The sequence below is a fragment of the Chelonoidis abingdonii genome, chromosome 5 (assembly GCF_003597395.2).
Source record: "Chelonoidis abingdonii isolate Lonesome George chromosome 5, CheloAbing_2.0, whole genome shotgun sequence".
NCBI classification, from domain to species: Eukaryota; Metazoa; Chordata; order Testudines; family Testudinidae; genus Chelonoidis; species Chelonoidis abingdonii.
In genome coordinates this window covers 123,239,439-123,262,536 of record NC_133773.1, presented here as the reverse complement: position 1 = coordinate 123,262,536, position 23,098 = coordinate 123,239,439, and the positions used below count along the sequence as shown (strand labels likewise).

The following is a 23,098-nucleotide window of genomic DNA, read 5'->3' as shown; positions in this document are numbered from 1 at the left end:
ATTATTTAGAGTTAAATACAGCATGGTGGTGGTTTGGATTGCTGTCTTCTTAGGGCTGGAACAGTGATTGGTTCCTCTGGACACTGTCCTAACCACGACATGTCTAACTGGCCCTGGTGGTAATCAATAGATCAGACCATTGAAAATTTCAAAATTAAAAAAAAAAAAAATCTAGAAAGATGTTAAATTCAATCCCCTTTTCTTCATTTTTTGAAAAGCTTGTGAGCTGACTGACATGTTTTTAAGATTTCAGGTATCAGAGGGGTAGCCGTGTTAGTCTGGATCTGTAAAAGCAGCAGAGAATCCTGTGGCACCTTATAGACTAACAGACGTTTTGGAGCGTGAGTTTTCATGGGTGAATACCCACTTTGTCAGACACAGTGGGTATTCACCCATGAAAGCTCATGCTCCAAAACGTCTGTTAGTCTTTAAGGTGCCACAGGATTTTCTTAAGATTTCAAATTTCAAAAACAAACATTAAAATTGAGTCTTTTCTGCTTCCTTCCAATCAATGCAGTAATCACTAGTGCTCTTATTATTCTCAGATATTACCTACAATAAAATCCCTCTAGTATTGGTTTCTAGTTTCTTGCCAAAGCTACAGGTCTTTTGGTGACACTGATACTTTGCCTAAGGGCACCAGGATTTGTTCTATAGTAAATAAATGTGAATCCATGCACGGCATATCTGTTAAATATATCTATAACTATGTTAGTCTAGAATTATAATGATTGGGATAAGTCAAAGAATGGAAAACAAAATAAACCATATTTAGAATATAATTGATCACATGCTACATGGGCTGCTGTGGCTGTTTGAGACAAAAGAGTGTGTGTGTGGGGGGGGGGGTTATATGTTCGTTATACATAAATGCTTTCAATTTCCAACATTATATTATATCCAATAAATATTCCTTCTTTTCTTTACAAACTATAAATGTCAGGCCTATGGAATAGTTTATTAATAAATTTCTTTTGACTGTATTATATTTATCTGCTTGATATACGTGCCTTAAACTATGAATGAATATTTATGAGAAAAACAAATACAATACAATTGAAAAGTCAAGACGATAGACCTTCAGAGTTTAGACACATGCTAGACATCATTGCTAGACATTAATTAGACACAACTATTGCCTGTAAAGCACTTCTGGATGAAAGATGCTAGTAGTTATGCCATGCTTAAATACAGTTGTAGGCAGAGATTTATGCCAGCCCTCCTATATTACAGCACCATAATTGCTATGGCAATTTTGCTATTCTAGTACAGCTAAATGAGAAGGTGCAAACATTACCAAACCCTGTAAAATCTAGCTCGGGAATTTATATAATGCTGTTTAAATATCTATAAAATCAGATGCAAAAGTTTAGATGGAGTTTCTTACCTATTTTCTTGCTGCATTTAGACTCCATTTTGCTAGCAAAATTAACAGGATCAGAGTATACTTTAAGAAACCATCTAGAGGAAGGAAAAAAGGGCACTGGAATAAGTATCTGAAACACCTCCCTAGAAAGTTTTCATAGTGGCTGGGATATTCTAAGCTCCTATTTCTTCAAACTTTTATTCATTTCTGTGCTTCTGCCTATACACTTTAAATACATATGAAATTTTTTCCTAATTCTTAGCTGAAATTTTGTTTTGATGCATATTTGATTACCAGCTCTACCTCAAAAAGGTATTGATGACCACAGCATTAAATTATTCAATATGGCAAGTTAACAAAGCAGCAATAACTGAATTCAGTCATATAATAGAGCTGTGCTAAGCCATTTAATGTGAAATTTAACACTTTACACATTTCCCTGTTTTAAAGTTTACAGAGCTTTAGTAAAAATGTTTTAGCTCACGTACAACTCTTTAGCTCTTTGGGGCAGGGACTGTTGTTTTGTTCTGTATTTGTACAGTGCCTAGCACAACGCAGCCTAGTCCATGACAAATTAGTAATAGTAATAATCATCATCATCATCATCATCATCATCTCCTCTTTTTTGTCAAAGAGAAAGATAGGCTCAATTATCTGTGAAAGTTTTGGGTATCTTTTACGAATATATTTCATATTGTAAGTATCAGCTGGGATGGGTTACATGAATGAAGTCAAATGTTATTTGTTTTGCTTTGCTGATTGGTTTAACTAACCCATTTGCTCAGGAGGGTCAGCAGAAGACATTTTGATTTGCTTTGACTTGTTTTTCTAGACAGAGCAGCCGTATTTTAGGTGTTCTCCTTCAGCCAGACATAAAAAAACAATCAAAAAAAAAAAAAAAACCATACACAGCATTTCTCCTTTTCTTCTAGGGGTCAGACATATTTCCTGGGATTTCTTAGTAACCACTGACGCCAAGTTATGGTCCCTGTTTCAGCCTCAGATCTCTATGGGCCAGCAGCACCAATAGAGTGGTTCTCTGCTGATCAGTGCAGAATTTGTAATGAAAGAGGTGCCAGGGCTATAAACTGCCAAGCCTAGAGGTGCTGGGACTCAGCATTGGCACAAATTGAGCACTCACCTGAACTTAGGGATTAGTGACCCTGGGTTGATCCCCAAGGAGACTGCAGAAAGGAGCTTGACTGCTACCTGCCAAAGAAGCTGGAGTGATGTAAAAGGCCAGCAATACTTCCCAACTAAGATGATGTAAGTGAAAATTATTTTTTTTCCATGTTTTGGCATTTTGAAAGTGAAAAATGTTCATCACTTTGACACCACTCCAGAGCTTTTCAAAATCTATGTCTTTTCCATTGCATCCTTAAACATCCAGGTGGATAGCCACCAGAGTCAGACAGAAGGGATGCTGAATTAATATCTAATACAAAAGATAGTAAACCATCTCCCTAAATACTGCACTATGGCATCAGCATTTATTTATCTGACTCGGTGTAGAACTTAAGAAGGAAATGAGTGAGAGATCTGTGGCACTCCTGAATAAAGAAGGAGGGAACCCTCTATAGCCAGCTACAAAATGCTGTCAGTTAAAAGTGGTCTGTATATAAATACACATATTCTTATACATATTAAATAGGAAACTGAAGTCAAGTGCCTACTGATGAAAAGGGATCAAAGTCTCTGCAGCAGGGTTAGCCAATAAGGTCAGGTCATCACCCAGTGATCCACCAGAGATGTCTTCAGTAACTCTTCTGTTCTCTTGATAAACCTTCATTTCCATGTCTGCAGCCGTTGTCTCTCTTATGAGGTTGTCAGGACATAAGACAAAGAAAGTTCCTTAAAAGAAATATATTTATTTCATAATTTACAGAGATTGAACTGTTTTAATGTCACATGTGGCTTTTAACACAAGCATCTAGAATGACCATTATTATTCACAAGACTATTTTTAATCACAATTTTAACAGATATTTTTAAATTCTAAATGTTTATTAGTCAGAGTGAATTTAATGCAAACTAGAAAGAAATTTATACATGCAAAATGTGAAGCAGAGTCAACAACTACTATTAACTGTAGAATTCTTTTAAATTGTAACATTGGAACGCATCAAAGGACTTAAGACACACTAGGTGATATAGTGCCTGAGGACCTGATTTTGCAATTTCTTGCTAACTCATTGGTGTCAATGATAGTACTCATGTGAATAAGGGTTGCAGAATATGGGTCGTATAATTTTAAAATCAGGAAGTTTTTTACATTCTTAGGTATGTTTATTTACTAGGCTTGTAGAAGACAAAAATGTTTTAAAAAAATGTTCTGCACCTATTTATGCTATTTACTGCCACTACTTCTAAAAAGATTCAAGATTCTTCTAACTTCGTACAATACTACGGTTTTTGTTTCAACTCCCTTTCTGTATACATTCTGGTGCAGTTAGTGTCTGATTCAAGCCCAATGAAATCAGTGGAAAGGCTTCCACTGATTTCACTGGAGATGGATTAAACCCCAACTTTTCACTCTTATATTTTCAAAAACAAAGTATCTAAGAGGCAATGGGAACCATACTTGTTTGTATATAGTTATCCTTTCACAAGTACAAACTTCCTTACCTTCCTGTATTAACAGACCTCTGTACATCAAATTTAGAGACTCTTCATTTATACAGACTTCAATTCCAGCTTCTTCTTGTTTAGCCTCATTCTCTTCTTGGGAACAGAGCCAGAAAGACTGATCTAGCAACACATTCTCCATGCAGTGATTTATAAAACCTAGTAAAAAATTAAGGTGGTATCTTTAATTAAATTAACACAGAGACATCTCCAAAAGGGAATACATGGTGGTTAGCAGTCCGACAATCCAAATTACTGCTTAAAATACAATATCCAACTGCTATTGGATTGCAGTGTTGGCAAAAATCACATGCATAACTCTCATTGACATCAAGAGGAATCTATGACAGTGTCATAAACAGATAGCTAAGGGTTAATGTTTCTTTTACCTGTAAAGGGTCAACAAAGAGAACCACACACCTGACCAGAGGACCAATCAGAAAACCGGATTTTTCAAAGCTCAGGGAGGGAATTTTTGGGTGTGTGTCTTTTGTCTGTCTCTCTGTTCTGTGCTCTCTCGGCTCTGAGAGGGATCTTTCTATCTTCAAGCTTCTAATCTTCTGTTTCCCAGTTGTAAGTACGAGGTAAGAAATATAGGTTTTTATATGTTTTTGTATTTACATTTGTGTAGGTTGCTAGGATGTTTAAAAATTGTATTTCTTTGAATAAGGCTGTTATATCATTTTTTCTTTTAAGCCATGACCCTGTAATATTGTCAACCTTAATACAGAGACACTTTTAATGTCTTTTTCTTTCTTTTATAAAGCTTTCTTTTTAAAACACTTTGAGTTTTCTTCTCTGGTTAAGGCTAAGGAAACGAAAGGGAGGGGGAAATCTCTTTGTGTTAGGATGATTGACTAGGTTTGCATCTGCATAGCCCTCCTGGTTGAGGGGGGAAGAACACTTATATCTCTCTAGGTTTGTTGTTCAAAGGAATTGAAGCCAGGGAATCTCTATGTAACCAGGGCGGGTAAAACGGGGGAGGTGAAAGAGGGGGAGGGAAGTGGGTTATGTTCCCTTTGGGTGAACCCAGGGAAGTTTGGGGGAGACCAAGGGTGCAGAGATGGAAATCTGGGCCCTGGTGGCAGCGGCTATCCACAAGATCTAGGCTGGTAATTAAGTTTAGAGATTTATGCTAAGCAACCCACATTTTTGGACGCTAAGGTTCAGATGGATTTATGCTTTATGACAGACAGACTCAAGTTATAAACATAAGAGACATGAATGGATCGAATTGCTGATTATTCAATGCGGCCGTATCTGGCCCAGTCGGAGTAAGTAGTGAATTTTTAAGATTTTCATTTATTATCTACTGCCAAACAAAGCAATTTGCAAAATAGCAGGCAAATATGTAAGGGGATACATGTCAGAAAAGGCCATGAAGTTCCAAATAGTTGGGCGGAAAAATGTCCAGAGTTCTAATCGAAGAGTATTTTGCATAGCAGATGCTCAGCTGCCTCGTGATATGGTGCTTGCCAACCTATTAGCGCAGCAGTTGCCTAATCTGCTGGCAGAAATTTCAGCTCAGGAACAGAATATAATCAGTACTCAGGATCATGAATAACTGAGCAAAACTATATGTCTACAAATGAAGTTCTCTAGATGGAAAAATCATGGGATTTTCTATCCCTGACATATTTCCCTGCAGAGATTCTCTCACCACTTACTTAGGTCCCGCAAACTGATCAAAATTGTCCTCCCAATATTGGACTTCAAACTTCGAAACACCTTGAGGTGCTGAGCTGCCGCAAACTCCAGTTAAAGTCAATGGAAAGCTACTGTGTTCGCACCTCTCGAATCAGGCCTAAGGACCCAGATTTTAAAAGGTAAAAATCTATGAAATAGCTAGAGCCTATCAAGAGTATACCTGAACACCTTTCAGCTGCGAATTGGTGGTGGTCAACATTCTTAAAATCTCGGTTCTAAGTTACTGAACTTAAGCCGCCCAAAATGTAGTCAACGAAATAACATGGACATGTTTGATAAAATATTGCCTTTAATTTCCTATATAAAAACTTTCCGTTTGTGTCAGAGATTAATCGACAGACGCCAAAGAAGCTAAATCATTCTTATTTCTGAATCTTGTATAACTTATCTTAAAACTCTCCCTAAATACAATAGGGCATAGAAGATGATACCATTTACAGAGTTCATTGAATTAAACGAGTTTAGAACATGGAAGGAATGCAAGGCCTATATTAGAATGTCCACTTTGGAAGCTAGCTGAATAATGATGCCTTAATGTAAACTAGAATATCATCCCTAGAATCTTGCTATCTATGCGACCAGAATGAGATTTTTCTTTAAGATGCCACTGTTAATAGGATAATTAAATCTCCTTGGGAAAGGCTGTATTAGGAAGATGGAGGTTTGGGCCAATGGTTAGGGCTCTAGTTTGGGACATAGGAGACCTGGGTTTATTCCTCGTTCTGCCACAGATATCTTGGGCAAGTCACTTCATTTATCTGTGCCTCATCTGCAAAATGAGGATAATCGTACTTCCCTACCTCAAAGGGTGTTGTGAGGACATAAAAGACTCAGGAGCTCAGATGGTTGGTGGGGGGGGGGGGTTACTATCAGTATCTCAGAAAGATAGCATGTCTTTAAAACAATCAAAATTATACATTAAGAATCAGTGCTTTTATCTTGCTAATCCCTTTCAACAATTGTTTCTAGCTAATCAAAAAGTTATGCCTGCAATAAAAATACAACAAAAATACTGAACAGTCCTATGGATGAAATTGCTTTACCAAGGGAATGGTAGGTTAAAAACTTCCATATTTCTTCAAATGTTTTAAATGTCAACACTATTAGGTCTTGGTCACTGTGAATAGACAACAATCTGGCAGACAGCTCCTAACAAAGCAAGCAAACACATTATTTTATTATAATCTTACAAGTAATAACAGATTCATTAAGCTATATTAGTCATTAAAAGCAAGAAAAAATGTTTATCTAAACACACATACAAAATCAGAAAATTAAAAAGTTAAGGTTCTTCATAGTGTCACTTACTCATCCACATTACTTATACAGAATAGAGGAAAAAATACAGACTCCACTAACATCAATGGCAAAACTTTCATTGGCTTCACTGGAGCCAGGATTTTACCCAATACCCGTAGCTACCTGTTTGAGTCATAAACATTCACGTAAATGTATACCGTGGACAGATTTCTCATCTCATTTATACCCTAAAGCTACATTGGCAACTATAAAATTCCATTACAATAGAATAAGAGCGTTTTAGTTTGTTTTCTTGCAGAAAATTTAGCTAAGCTCCCAGTGCCTACAGAAATGAACAGTTACTCCAATTTACATGAGTAACTGAAACCAGAATCTGATCCCGTGTGTGTGTGTGTGTACATTTGAAAGCTTGACTAATAATAATATTACACCTGTGCCTTTTAGGGATGTTAATGGTACTATGAAAGCCCACAATAAAAGGTGCACAATTAAGAAAAGGTGTAAACAAGGTCAGGCTCTCTTTCTCATAAGCTCTGTTGGAGCAGTATGTAAACCATGTCTGCAGTTATGAAGGTAAGGGCTACACAGCACTGCAGGAGACCCCCTATAAGCTAATGGAAATAGAGTATTCTAGCAATTTCTAGCCAGCAGTCTTATTATAGAGCATGATTACCTTTCAACTACAAGATGTCTTAAAACTGTGGGCTAGAGCCTCAGCTGAGGAAGTGACTCTTTATCACAGTGCACACACAAGAATGAGAATTAAAGTTGAGTTTACCACCTATGTTGCTTCCCAATTGTAGGATGCTCATCCTTAATGTTCTAGTAAAGCACAATTTTAATGGAACATGTGTCAGAACATGGAGGGCAGAGTATATCACCTACTCTTCAAAGTAACCTATGGCTTTGTGTGGTTACAAATTTGCAGTAAGTTTTATAAAAAAAATAAGTTTTTTAATTATGTAATTAATTATGATGGCAGTTTAGGTTGGACATTAGGAAAAACTTCCTGTCAGGGTGGTTAAATACTTAAAAAAATTATCTAGGGAGGTTGTGGAATCTCCATCACTAGAAGTTTGTATGAACAGGTTAGACAAACACCTGTCAGGAATGGTCTAGTTATTACTTAGTCCTGCCTTGAGTGCAAGGGACTGGACTAGATGAACTGCTGAGATCCCTTCCAGTCCTACACATCTGTGATTCAAAGATTATTAATTCTGTAAAGAAACTGCCACACAAAGGTATGTTTAACACAACCTAAGCCAGATAACATTTCACCCACTGTTCCTTAATTAAAAAAAAAAAAAAAAAAAAAAAAAAAAAAAAAAAAAGAGTACTGACCTCCTTTGAACAGCACTTTGAAGTCTTCCCATGAACAGTGCTATATGAGAACTAGTAGTATTGTACTCATCTAATATCTTGGAAAATATTCCATCAATTTGCACACAATTTATGTTGTTTGTCATTTACAGAACATAAATGGACTACAAAAAATACTGCTGTCTCTTTAAAAAACTGAAGCCTCATAATCCAGGACGGTCCCTCTCATCTGCACATAGATCTATGTATTCCAGTCTCTACACCGGATTAAATATTAATACAGGAATAGAATTACAGTCTTCTGTGACCAAAATCTATTAATAAATTGCCTACAAAGATTGAAATATCACAACCTCTAGGCATCCTGCATTACTCAATATCAAAACAAAATTCATCATTTTATAAGGAAAATTGGCATTGTAAATCTTGCTTTTCTGACAGTCCTTTCCCTAAATCTGTTCTTAAACACTAGCAGTGCCTTAAAATCCAGTCATTTGTGCACAGTCGTTCCCCCGCCCCAAGTACCATGCATCAAAGCAGACTAGCAAGAAAACAGGTTATAAAGTCTGCAGAAATAATAGCAGATTGGTAATAAGAGATCTTGCATTGGAAAGAGACAGCATGTAGAAATAGATACTATTAACTCAATGCTAAGTCATGAAGATTTCAGTGTTTGACTTGTTAGAGAGAGAGATGGGGAAATCCATATTAAAATGGATAGTGCGAACATGAACCATGCAGAAGACAGCCACAGAAGATCAAATAGTTATCATTCCACCATTATGAAATGGATGAGGATTCAAATAATTTTTTTAACTGATGCTACTGAGTATATATGTTTGAACCCAAATCTATAGCATCCCAATTCTTTGGGGTATTCCTATCCAGGGTGGAGCCCATCTGTAATGCAAACCCATATTGCAGGAGAATAATAAAAATGAACCCATGTCACCGATGTGTAATTTAAAACTGCAAATAGCCAGCCTTGATAAATCCAATATTTATGCTTCTTTTCTTTACCCCTCCTATTTTGCTTAGGAGCAAACAATCTAGGCAACTTTGATAAAAAAGAATGGTTTCAAATGGGCATGAGAGTTAAGTATTACAAGCAGAGTATCACTTTAAGGCAAAATTAACAGAACTGCTTGGAAAAATGTGGGTTTTTTCCTCCTTCCACTTTTTTACAAAAACACAAACAGCTAAAACTAGCTAGTTATGCTTTACATGCAAAACATTCAGCAGTTTTATTTAAAATGCCTTCTGCTTTGTTCTCCAGTATTTCTAGTTCCATTGCTATGGTAATTATTTTATTGTTTTGGTTTTTTTCTAAATCAAGAACATAATGTCTCATTCCTTTCTTTACAGACATCTGCTATACACTTAATGTAACGTATAGCAACAATCACACTAATACATATTTTATCCCGTTCTTTTCCATTTCAGTGTCCCAAACACTGTGGCTTATTTCACTTCCTCCAGTTGGGTTCATTTGTTCTATCAGTTGGTATTTGAGTTAAAACAGGAAGGAGTGCATGACAAGTCTAGTCTTGATTCTCATTGGGATTCAGAAGATACAAAGGTGTCCATATGATTGTGTGTATCAATTCTCTGGTCATTTATAGTTTGTCCCTTTTCATGTTCCTTCTTTTTCTGTAGACCAATTCTTCCATAATTGCTGCTTTCATGAAGTCAAGGAACTACTATTTCAAGCATATAGGGTTGTTTTTTGCGTCCAGGTCAGAGCCAAAGATACAGAGGATCTTACTTCTAAACATTCTTAATTGAATATTTTCAGTACACACAGTTTTGTGATATGGATGGCATGTACAGTACCTGCAATTTGGAACTTACATACGTTATCTTATTAAATGAGCTGGCACCTCTCACAATAGTTACAATTTTTTTCTCTCTCTTTCTGTTTGTCTCCCACTGTTGTTTGCCAGTTGCACTGGTGGGGTGCGTTCTAGACACATTATTTTATACCTTCATTATATGCATTAAAAGTGTGTCTGAGGAAACTCAAGAGCTGAACCAATTTTCCATTTCTATATCTTGAATTCTGTTTGCTTTTCATGGGGATGTAAAACTCTGTACTTGGTTTAACTGGGATTTTATATTATATAATATTATTGTGGCACTGTCTCCAGTGCATTACGCTAATCAGGTCCATTAATGAAGTGAAGTAGCTGGATTTTTAAAAGTGCTTAACATGCAGCACAGCCCATTTTCCTTAAATGGAGTTACTGAGCACTAACTTCTTTTTAATACCCGGCTACTCTGAGTGCCTAAACAGGGGCTGAGCCCTTCTGTCTATATTAATATTGTCTATATGAATTATTGTCATTACTGTCTATATTAATATTTATTCATCTTACTATATTTTGGATTTGTATGTATCTGAATATTTGGTAAATCTGCATGTTTTCTCTCTCATTTTACTTCATCAAATAGATGATGTAATAGTGTGAGCTGTCTGATCCTTTGAGTGTTGGAAGTAAATTTCTGATATAAATAAGTGCAAGCTTATTCCACAGTGCCACTGTCTCCCTTATTATACCTTCTGTTCCTAAGTATATAACAGCTTCATGCCGTACAACTAATGGGCGAAATTTACCTGTGTTCCTAGTGTTGGAGCAAAGCCCTACACATCACTTAAGCCCAGTACAGGTATCAGGCCAGGTTGCCTATGCAAACCATATGTGTAATAGGAATAGTTTCCTCATTGATCCTGCATAAGCCAGACAAGAAGGTCCTCTTGTGAGAGCCTGTGGATCCTTGAAGAGTGGGGAGGGACACATGTTGCTCCCACCTTCACATTTCCAAACTCAGAAGCACCCACTTTTGCTCCCCTGTGCCAGATGAGGTGAAGGAAAATCAATCCCTTAATTTAGATTAAATGGAGCAGACTGAAGCCACTGTCATCTCCTGTATGCAACTATGGCCCACATAGAGATCCCATTTTGATCTGAGCAGTTTTGGTCACCTCCAAGTCAAAAATGACAGTTTCTGTGGACTGCATTTGACATAAGTCATGCTTTGAACACCTTCAATTTATACACACACACACACACACAAATGGGAGAACAGACCCTTGCATGTTTCAGAGGTTAGTTCGATGATGCTGAAATGTTTCAGTAGACTCTGTTATTGATAACACTCCAAACTGTTCTGTAAATATACCAGAGCTGACTTACACTAAAAACTGCCATGACCTCCCTGTTGTCATTCTCCAGAAGACGAAGTCGTCCTCTCAGTTCTCCCTGCAGTCGGGGGTCAGGAAGTCCACTCTTTCGTTCTACCATGATTAGCTTCAGGGAGATATCTGAGAAGAATATTAGTTTATAGTCACACAAATTCTTTGGGATGGGAGAGCCAGTTCTGTCAAATTTTGGAAACCCCTCAATTTGTGGGGTCCACATTTAGAATAGCTCTCCAAACTTCAGAGGTGAATGTGTATTTGGATTTAGCAATACACAAGATTCTGGGCTCCTGCATGTTTTGTTTAATTTCATTACCTAGTAGATGTAGTAGCACAGCAAGAAATACTTTGAAACCAATTCTTCATTGGTTTCACAGAAGGGGTTTCAGAAAAACAACATCTGACTATGAATGTCTGTGGAGATATTATGGGGAACAATCGTCTTGAAACCTTTCAAAAAATCTGAAATTTGTATAAATTGGAGGAGATGGCTCAGCAAACATTGAAGTCTGTGCTCCGATCACTTTAAGTGCAGATGTTAATGCCTTAAAATGCTAACACCCGCAGGTGCAGATTGTCAGCTGGTTTCCCTAAATTTAGATTGCTGGGCAGAATACAGCATATCTAAATTCTAATCTGAAATTCCCTGTTATCTGACATAACATCATGCCACCCAGCTGTTTCAGGGGGATTCATATAAGTTATATTCAGCTATGTAAAAACTTCTGGCCAGTTTTCCTAAAGCTGGCTGGAAAAGTCCAGGACATGACCATATTTCAGAGAACATGGGGGGAGAGTGGGTATTGTACAAAGCAGTTTCTCTGCTAAGTGTTTATTAATAAAATAATTAAATAATAATAATAAATAAACTGATCTTGAAAAACTAGAGGGGTGTCAGACTTGAAACTTATATTTGCGAAAGCCAAAACATCAACGAGGTTCTCCTCTCCCCTAAAATCTAGCACTTACTGTCACATAAGTCTATCAATCAATATAATAAAATTGCAAAATTGTCATTCTGTCTGTGTATTAGTTTGAAGCCTAGCATATCTGTTGAGTCAGTGTGAAGCCATGGAAATAGCTATATAGCTAAAAACCCAACAGAAACAGATTCAACCATCACTAGGATTTGCTTCCTGTTATCATGTAATTTTAAAATTCTCAATTGTTTTGACTTTACAAATTATACCCATGCAAGAGCAGGGGTTTTCAGCTACAGTAAGGCACGTATCTATGCCATGCCAAGAGTTCCAGACCATTGTGATTTCAGAGGTAACTCAGCCAATCATTACCCTTACTTTACATCTAATTTACATGCAACAATTTCATTCATTGTATGTGGGAGACTGCACAGATAGTGGATTCCTTGCCGGATCTTCAAAACCACCCATACAACAACACAGCCAGAACACACAACCCCAAACACACACAGCCCCAAACCTCAGCACACACCCCTAATTGACCACCCACACAAATATCCTGCCACAACACATACATTTGCCCATCCTCACTCATACTTATCATAAAACCATAACTTGAGCAGCACAGGTCATTGCTTGTTAGTAATATAGTTCAGTATTTTCCCCAAGGAAAAAAAAAAAATCACAGATTCCCCAAAATACTAGCTCACAAAGAGGAGAATGGTGTAAGTTATTTTGTACTAATTCATCTGTGGCTCTTCCCAGTGTCTGAAGAACAACAGGTCAACAATTTCAAACGTGTGTAAAGTTAGACTCCTAAATCCATATTTATCATATTGCATCAGGTTCAAAGTCTTGGTCTTTATCCTCAAGGCACTCAGTGGCCTAGGCCCAGCACATCTGAAAGATCATCTAAAGCTTAGAGATAAGGATTGTGGTCAACAATTCCACTTTTCGAGCACAATGGAACTTTTTACTACCAGGGTGTGCAGGAGACAGAGCTTCCTTGGTGGCTGAGCCAAGGCCATGGAATGAACTCCCACACGGACCAAAGGCCATCAAAAACCACCCAATCTTCCAGTCCAAAGGTAAAGGCACTTTTTTTGCCTGACTTCCTTGATATAAATACAGATCAGCATGTGTATTTAAAAAAAAAAAAAAAAAAATCTACCAAAACATGACACTCCCCCTGTGGAAAGTATGAGAGAGAAAATTAACTACACATGACAGATGTTAGTCACATCATTTAACACACTACTAAAAAGCACTAAGATACTAGGTTATAAGGGCAGTAAAAAAACTACATATAGAATAGTATATTTAGGCACTTAAATAAATTTGGTTTTCAGAAGTGGTGAGCATCCAGAACTCTCAATGAAGTAAATGGCTGTATTCACTAGAGAGCCTAAATATTCATTTAGGTGCCTAGTCTTTAGGTTCCCAAGTTTGAAAACTTTGACTACAGCACTTCCCAGAAACCCTGAGCTGCACATGTGCCTTCCTAGAGGACACATATCTCTTTGTCAAGTGCTGGAAATGGGCCATTTTCATTACCACTATAAACAGTTATTTTTCTCTCCTGCTGACAACAACTCACCTTAACTGATCACTCTCCTTATAATGTGTATTATAACACCCATTGTTTCATGTTCCCTGTGTGTGTGCGTATATGTATCTTCCTTCTGTATTTTCCACTACATGCATCTGATGAAGTGAGCTGTAGCCCACAAAAGCTTATGCTACTATAAATTTCTTAGTCTCTAAGGTGCCACAAGTACTCCTATTCTTTTTGTGGATACAAACTAACACAGCTACTACTCTGAAACCTGTCAATAAAAATAGTGAAACTCACCAGAATACAATGAATAATATTCTGCACTTTAACCCATTGCTAGGAGAAGCAATTTTAATAGAAATGACAATGAACTTTCACTTGTATGGGCCCCAAAACACTTTACGAACCAATATGCTATAGAAACAATACAGGGGGATCACTTCACCTACCACTCACATGCTGACATCTGTGGTGAGATATGGCTTCTATTTATTAGCAGCTGGCAACATCACAAAAAAGTTTGAAAGAAGTGAAAATTGATGTTTTCAGCAGACACGTGGATGGGAGAAGGAAATTAGGTAGATAGAATGTAGGTAGTTACCCTGCCCAAGTTAGAATTGAGCCAGGATACAAATTATTACTAGAGCTGGTCATGTTTCCTCTGACGCCCTATTCCATCCCCATGGAAAAAAGTTTAATTTTTTTGTTGAAAAATCCACAACCAAAAATGTTTTGCTGAAACCCAGCCATTTTCAGTTTTCACATGAAAAGTTTTCAACAAAATCTCAATTTTTTCCATATAAAGCAGACATTTTTTGTGAAAAAAATTTGTTTAGCTGAAAAATCAATTTTCTGTTAAAAAAAGGTTTTGACAGAATTTGTTTTTAAAAAACCAGTCCTACTTATTATTCTCACTCATATAGAATCTGGAAAAGGCCAAAATGAACAAGACCCTGATTTTACATGTCTTTAGGAGTAGAGCACCAATAAAACACAATGCTCCCCTAACAACAGGCAGAGGAACCATTTCATTCCTGACACAGAGGGAAGAGAGCCACCTATTGAAAAACGTATTCTCGCTAAGCCTTGCCTAAGTGATTGTAATATCTTCCCCAAAACTGTATCTTCACATATTGTCCTAAACTGTTGTGCACTGTTAATAGTCCTCAGAGACGTGACTCCTAACATTCTGACAGGCTCAGTTAATATTAAAGCTCACGTAACACCTTGTAAAATCTCTTTAAGGTTGGGTTGAAGGATGCTATGGAAGGGCAAAGCATTATTAAGGAAATTGTTATTTGGCTGAGGACCAATAAACTTAGAGTCAGTCACAAACGTGATAAACTGTAAATGCTGTAAAAACCATTGCTGAGATAAGTATTAATTTGTACCACTGACCCATTCACTTCCTTTGCAGCTATTAAACAATACTTCCACCACAATAAATCCTAAAAACCATTATCAAATTTTCAACCAAATACACACACACACACCCCTAATAAATAAGCAATTTCTATACTTAAATACTAAATTCTTTATGTTTTTTCTTCAAATTATTCAAAGAAATTAACCTGATAAATCACCCCCTTAATTAACTAAAGAGTTAATATTGACTGATATGAATCACTTCTTTCTCTTCAGAGGTTGAGCATGCCGATCCCTTGGCGAATTTAGAACATACTTCAGGACTCAATGTCAATTGGAGTCTATTATTTTACTAGGCTCTGAATCAGATCTTTAAGAAGTAAGGCTCAGTTCTGCAAGGCACTGAGCACTCCAGACTGATTCAATGAAAGACTTAAGCAGTTGTTATTCATTAAGCTATTCCCTTAAAAATTAATTACTTATGTGTTTTGCTGGATCATGCTACAGTGCTCAGCATCTGTGAATCTCTACATTAACTTCAATGGGCTTTGGATTAGGCTGTGATCAATAGGGACCAATTGCAATTCACAGAGTTGCATTTGCTTACAGTTTGGTCCAGAACTTGAACACAGACCAATGTCTAACTCACCAGAGTACAGCACTGTCTTTAGGACACCAAACTATCTTGAGGCATCATGCAAGTCACTTACCTATGCATATATGTGGTTACCCTAATTGCTTGAAAATAGGGGGGAAAAATCAGTGTGAACTACAGTGGTTGCCTCTGAAATTTTTACCCAACGGACTATTTATTTTCCCCAGAGGTGTGGGGGCGGGGGGAGGATCTAAACAAACAGAAAGGAAACATGATATTTTCAAATCATTGAGCAGAACATGACATCTCAACATCCATAAGTACTAGGGCTCAACACTCATAAATACTAGGATGGCAACTCTGCTGCACCTCTGTACCTAGAAAGTATTCCCATATCTTTGCTAACAGATTCAGTTCTACCAAACTTAAGGGTTCACAAAATATTAGAGGCCCCTAAAGATCATGAGATCGACTTAAAAATCATGATATACAATAAATGTTAAGTTCTTTTTATGTGCCTTCTGGCTTGAGATCATTTAAGGTACAATCTGTACACATTTTCAGGCTTTTATTCATGAAGACTTCAAATTTTGTTTTTTAAATGAAAGCTGAGATTCTCAACATATCACCAGGAGCTACGGCTTAAAAAAAAATTAAACATTGTGAGACTTGTGATAAAATTGCAAGAGCTGGCAAATATCACTCATCTAGTAGCTCAGCTGAAGAGCAAAGGTTGATCGATAAAAGCTTATACTCAAATGACGTGTAACAGAGAAAAAGGTCCTTCCTACCTGTTGGAAAACTCTCTGCTGGACTGGGAGGTATCTTTGAACTGGTCTTCAAGCAGTTATTCGGAGAAAAGTCTATAACAAATAAAATGGCTGGTAAGAGGCATTTTCATAATCAGACTGAGTTAACAAAGCATAAATATATTTTTAAAGTACTGTTCACTGCAAAGGATCAGAAAAGGAAAAAGGTTGTATACGCACAAAGAAAATCCTGAAGACTTCTTAAGGGAATTTGAGGGTTTTTTAAATCACCTCGCTTCGGAAGGAGAGAGGGCAGCTCAGTAACCTGAGGGGGCCAGGCTGCAAGGCACTGGCAAAATCTCCTCATACTGCCTCTTCCACTTCTGGGCCTGCTCTGGAAGAAGAGATGGAGGCTCAGTAACCCCCTGCCATCTCTTTGCGGAGTGAGAAGCTGGTTTTAGTGGTTCCCTGTGAAGGATCAGGAAACCCTCCCTCTGGATCCAGACCCAGCTCAATTGCCATCTTTCCTTCCACTCAAATCAGGTACCTTCCACCCAAGCTGAGCCCGCCATACTGGGATCTACAGCTCCAGGGACAGGAAACTGTGAATGGCAAGGGCTGTGCCACAGAGCCCATCCCAGAGACACGACCTGCAACCGAGATCTCCAGGGCCGGTGGACAGGAATAGCCCAGCATGGTCTTCCCTCCAATGGATTGGGGACTCTCCAGCTACCCCACCTGCCCCCCTCCAGGCCCTTTCCACTCCCTCTCCTCTGGCTGACCATGATTCCCTTAATCCTCTCCTTACCAGTCACAGAGCCACCTATTCTCCCCTGACAAAACAATATCCTTCTGCCTTCAGTCCCAATACCCCCATGCTCCCAGTCCCAATCTCTCCCCTTTCCTGCCTTCTGCTCTCGGCCTGTCCTGCCTCTAGCCCCCAACATCTCCCCTGCCCTATCCCTGCTTAACCTCAGGCCCCTTGACATACTCAGTGCTACCCCAGTTATCCCCCAATTCCGGCCCCCTTAGATCTCAGGTCTGTCTTCTGACCAGTGTAACCAATTATGTGATTCTATCTCTAGATCTACCAAAAGTCACCAGAATGCCACTAAAAGTTGTAGTTCAGTGACTGGTCACAGCAAAGCTTGAAAAAAATCTGTAGCAGACCTAAAAAACAAACAAAAAAAATCAGCAGATCTAGTGACAAACTTGATAAATTGGCAATTCTGTAGAGGATGCAGTATGAAGACATGGCACCCTCGCCTCACAGTATGCATGCCTCTGCGAGTTCCAGATCTACTCCCACCCCACCACCCTACCCCCCAGGACTCCAGTACCATCTTCAGCTAGTGTAAACTGGCATATTCTGTGATTCTGTTTCCACTCAGTGTTTTCAATACAGTCCCATGGCATTGTGTGAATACACCTTATGTTGAGGGCAGCCAGTAATGTTTGCCTCCTTGCAGAGTAGGCCGGGGTGCAGTCTCAAAGGCCATTGCAGAGGCAGCAGCAGTGTAGCACTTGCTCACTGCCAACCACCAGTTTTAACTCACGCTCTGGATATAGACAAACTCATGTACCTGGCAGGTTGGGTGGAGGTGAGAAACGGAGAACGTCTGCCTCAAAAGCCTCCACAACTCCCACTGCAGCAGGATTCTAGCGAACTAGGTAGCCCTGGGACCCCCCTGCAGCAGTCCAGCACATGCCAGGGGTTCATGTTATGAATTGTGACTCTGCACAAGGTAACACTGACCATGTGAGTATTATCTAGCACAAGAGTTCTCAACCTCTCTCTTTCTCAGGCCCATCCAACATGCTATAAAAACCTCCACAGCCCACCTGTGCCCCAACAAATGTTTTTCTGCATATCCAGGAGATTAAAAGTCAGGGCCAGCGTTAGGGGGTAGCAAGCAGGGCACTGCCTATGGCCCCACTCTCCGCTTTGGCTTCAGCCCTGTGCGGCTCGGGCTTTGGCTTTCTGCCCTGAGCACCAGTTAGTCTAACGCCAGCCCTGCCTTCTAGTTTATTTTGGCGGACCCCCTGAAACCTGCTCGTGGCCCCCCGGAGGGCCCTAGAGCTCTGGTTGAAAACCGCTGATCTAACACAAGAAAACCTCATTAGGATGAGAAGCAGATGATAGAAGGCACTTGTCACCATTGTAAGTATTATAGATTATATAAGTGAGGCCCATGAGTAAATCTTTTCTGGCCTCTCTTAGTCCATTGAGATGGTTTCCATGAGTTTCAGAGGGATGGGACTAGATGACCTCCTGAGGTCCCTTCCAACCCTGATATTCTATGATCTCCCTCCTTCCAGGTACACCAGCAACTTTGGCCAGTGTTTGATTGGGGTCCCATGGCTGCATCCTTATGGAATGGTTTGACATTGAGTAAATACTCAGTAAGTTTGTCCCCTCAATACGGATTTCTTATCTAGTCAACTAATTCAAAAGTACAATTTAAAAAAAACCCTCCAATCTAATCTCTATCAGTCTTTGAATAACAAAGACTCCATGTAAAAGGACTGAAAGGCTTCATCCTTCTCTCTATATTGCTGAGCTGGATGGAAGAGAAAATAGATGCAAAACGTTTAATGTACCTTTCAGGTTGAATTAAATCTGGCAATATGGATTTAATGAGTATTATTATCATAAGTATAATCATTTCCCATCCAGACTGTCAGCTCTGATTCTGTGCTTAGTCAGAAGCCCAAAACAAGCCACTTTTTGGAACTACAATGACATGCTACTGCTTAGAGCATGAATAGAAGTCTAGAGGGCCACTTAATTAGAATCTGTTTTTGATAGGGGGAGGGATTGCTCAGTGGTTTGAGCTTTGGCCTGCTAAACGCCGGGTTGTGAGCTCAATCCTTGAGGGGGCCACTTAGGGATCTGAGGCAAAAAAAATCAGTATTTGGTCCTGCTAGTGAAGGCAGGGAGCTGGACTCAATGAGCTTTCAGGGTCCCTTCCAGTTCTTTGATATCCATATGTGGACCTGTCACTATTAATACAGCACCGGGGACTCTCTTTTTCAAAAATTTATTTATGACTCACTAAGTGCTTTAATGGATAATACCCATTTTCACACATATCAGTTTCAGGGGGGAAAAAACAAGTTTTTCTGTAACCTTATGCAAGTACCGGGACCATGAGCAATCATTTGTGTGAATTAAATAGAAACAAGTTCTGATTCTGATCTTATTTTCACTAGAGTACCCCAGGTGTAAATCCACTCTGATTTACTGGAGTTACATCTGTATCAAACCAATATAAGTGATATCATAATCAAGCCCAGGGACCTAATGTTAAGGCTAAGGCCTCAATTCAAGGCATACCTAACTTTAAGCATGTGAGTAGTCCCACTGAAGTCAACGGCTCTCTTTACATGCTTAAGGATAGTTACATGCTTAATTACCTTGCTAAACTGGAGATTCAGTTCTGCCCTTGGAGATCACACTTGGTTCCTGGACTCCAATGGGAGTTGCATTTGCGCGTCGGAGGATACAATTTCTTCCTAAGTCACTTGAGATACAATTTGTAAAAAGTAGCAGCTCTTGATGACTAGGAGAAATAGTCTACAGGAACAGTACACAAGTTTAGGGGAGGATTTGAAAAAGTTTCCCCAGGCAGTTTTAGCTGCTTGAGTAATTTCCATAAGGAGAATACAATTATCTGAGTTGATATTTGGGTCAGGACATTTGGATTAACAACCCTCCTCCCATGAAATGTGGGGTCCACGGAACATTTAATGACCACAAATGATCAGTAATTCTAAAGGCAGAGGCCCTAAATGTGCAGTGCCTTCTACAACTATAGCTGGATATTAGTTCAATCCTGAGTCAGAGGGAAGAATGCCACTTACTGAATCTCCAACACCAGCCCTAAAGCAACTAGGTGTTCGAACCAATCAGCTCTGCTTGTGAAGACTGATGGATATTTGTGAAAAGTGAATCTGTCACAAAGTACTTATATTTCACTATTCCCTTGGCCCTGGAATCTTGATACAACATAATCCTAAACCTTATTTTACCTCTGATTTAAGGTATTCTGAAAAAAAAAAAAAACTGAAAAGGAACCATTAGCCAAGATTCTTTTAATATGGTCAGTTAGCCCTTTTGGGAAGGAAAGATATAGTTGTTTGTATTGTTCAGTTTAACAGTTGTAGAAGTTCTTTAGGAGGGAAAAAAGTGCACAACTGAAAGCGCACCTGACAGTTCTCAGCTCCGTGCAACACAAACAAGTGAAGAGCAAAAATGACCAGACAATATAACAAGGAAAGATTTACCCATGGCCATTTGTCCTTGAGAAGAGACCTCCTCTTTCATGTTAATCGATGTGGAAATGGCAGTATTAGCTGCCACATGCATAAAGTCAGACACACTCCTCCCCAGCTGCTGTTTATTTCCTTCCCAAGAGCTATGTTGTTTCCTTTCCAGATAGGGAGCAGAACTGCAGAATCCTTCCTCCTCCATCAGGGTGTGGAGCCCGTAAACAGAAACATTGCATTCCACTGCTGCTGCTGGGAGCTCCATAACTTGCGATTCCAACCACTATAGAATTTGCATCGTCCAAATTCTAAAGAGAATCAACATATTATATAAAAACTCACTATTAGGACTCTGCTTTTAACATGTATTCAACAGCTGTCAGCACTGTGTGTGCAAGAAAAACATTTCAAACACATTCAGCCCAGTAGAGAAATCTTGTACAGACTGAATTCTCTTTGATCGAGTACTGAAAAAATAAAAAATAAAACATGTCAACCACTTAAGGATTCTTTGTAGCAAGAAGAACTACACTGTGCTCATCAGTAAGTTGAATTCTGTGCTTCTTCCTTCAAATCTTCCACCATCAGATTTTTTTTCCCCAACAAGATCCCACTCTCCCCCAACACTCTGGAGGTGCAAAGTAAAGTAAAGAAGCCGTCTTGTCAAGTGGACTGAGCAAAAGGCTGGGGACCAAGAACATGTGAATTCTAGTCCCAGCTCTGCCACTGATTCACTGTACGGCTTTTGTAATGGGAGCTATTAGAGTAGTCCCTTTCCATTCGATGATAGTAATAAATAATAAATAATAATAATAATGTTTATTACCACAGCGCCTAGGGACCAACCCAGATCAGGGCCTCTTTGTGCTAGGCATTCTTCACAGAGAGTAACAGACGACCCCTGCTCCAAAGAGCTAACAATCTAATCAATCGAAAAGAGACACAGGGTAGGGGAAAGACTTATAACACTCAAGCAGAGCAACTGACGTGATGGCGGCAAATATCAAGTTAGTTCCATGTTTGGAGTTTTTGGGGGAAGGTGGTTTGGAAGAGCTTTCGGGGGTGGGGGGCATTAATTAAGAAGAGATTAGATTGAAAGATGGGAAGACAGAGGGATGAAAGCAGACACAAGCAGTTCAGAAGAGGGAGGGGTGGAAGATATGAGGGCAGGGTGGAGTGAGGCTGAGGCAAAGATACTGTGGGGAGGGGCCAGAGATGGCTGAAGCGAACAGCCAATCAGCACAGGGCAGAAAAAGTCCAATTAAAAGTCTCCGTCAACCCCTACTTAGGCTGATTCTGCTGACACTGTGTGGGCTTCAGACTCTGGCTTGTGCCTCTCTATAGTTTCTTTCCCAAATTCCACATGGCAGGCGGGGGGATGCTGCACAGTAGGAAATACCGTTCTGTAATCCAGATGAGAAATATGTAATAGGGACCAGAAATTGAAAAGCAGCCTCTTTTCAGCACTTGTATGTCACACCTTTATTAAAGCCCAGGCACTTAACTTCTCTGGCTCAGTTTTCCCCAACTTTAAAATGGGGAAAGTAATATTAATGTATCTATCTTATTGGCATGTTGTGAAGATTCATAATTAATGGTTTGTAAATACTTTGAAAATGCTAATTGCTATTACACTTTAGTTCTGATTGCTTCCTTCCTCCATGGCACTTTGAGCTTAATTCACCCCAGGAAACGGCTTTGGCAAATCTGAATTCATAAATGTCTGGATAAGCAGGGAAAGGGCTAGGTTGAACTAATAATGAAAGACAGAGTGAAATGTACTTATGCCCATTGCGGATTGTTCACTCTCTGCTAGCTTTAATATACAGCCTCCCAGGAATAGCATATTCATCCACATCACAGTGTCAGTGCAGTGAAAAATGTCAGTAACATTTTGAAGAGGACAAGATTGGTGGTACAGGTGCTGCTTTCTTAAAGAACGCAAGAAAGAGGGCTGATTTTTTGTGGATTCAGTTAATGATCCACCCTCAGTGCTGGCATCTTCAGGGTAGAAGGGCTAAGTCAGAGGTGGGTAATTAGTTATTAGTTCCCTGCAGCACCCTAGGAGAGGTATGCGGTGCAAGGAAATTACGGGCTGAGTCTGGAAGCAAGCGCCGAGGAGGAATGATCTCTAAGGGTACCTGTGCCAGCTGACTTGGGCTCCTGGG

At 39.1% G+C, this 23,098-nt stretch overlaps 1 protein-coding gene across 1 annotated transcript in view; it reads right to left on the bottom strand.

Moving 5' to 3' along the window:
* Positions 1 to 21,196, bottom strand: part of SH3TC1 (SH3 domain and tetratricopeptide repeats 1) — a 53,355-nt gene extending 32,159 nt beyond the window's left edge. Inside the window, exons 1-7 of the mRNA XM_032767244.2 lie at positions 20,949 to 21,196; positions 16,704 to 16,775; positions 11,473 to 11,600; positions 6,742 to 6,847; positions 3,992 to 4,150; positions 3,040 to 3,217; positions 1,388 to 1,461 (exon numbers count right to left, since the gene is read on the bottom strand). Of these exons, the coding sequence (XP_032623135.1) occupies positions 1,388 to 1,461; positions 3,040 to 3,217; positions 3,992 to 4,150; positions 6,742 to 6,847; positions 11,473 to 11,600; positions 16,704 to 16,775; positions 20,949 to 21,195 (964 nt within the window). The 5' untranslated portion in view covers position 21,196. The remainder of the gene's footprint in view (positions 1 to 1,387; positions 1,462 to 3,039; positions 3,218 to 3,991; positions 4,151 to 6,741; positions 6,848 to 11,472; positions 11,601 to 16,703; positions 16,776 to 20,948) is intronic.
* Positions 21,197 to 23,098: the final 1,902 nt, after the last annotated feature.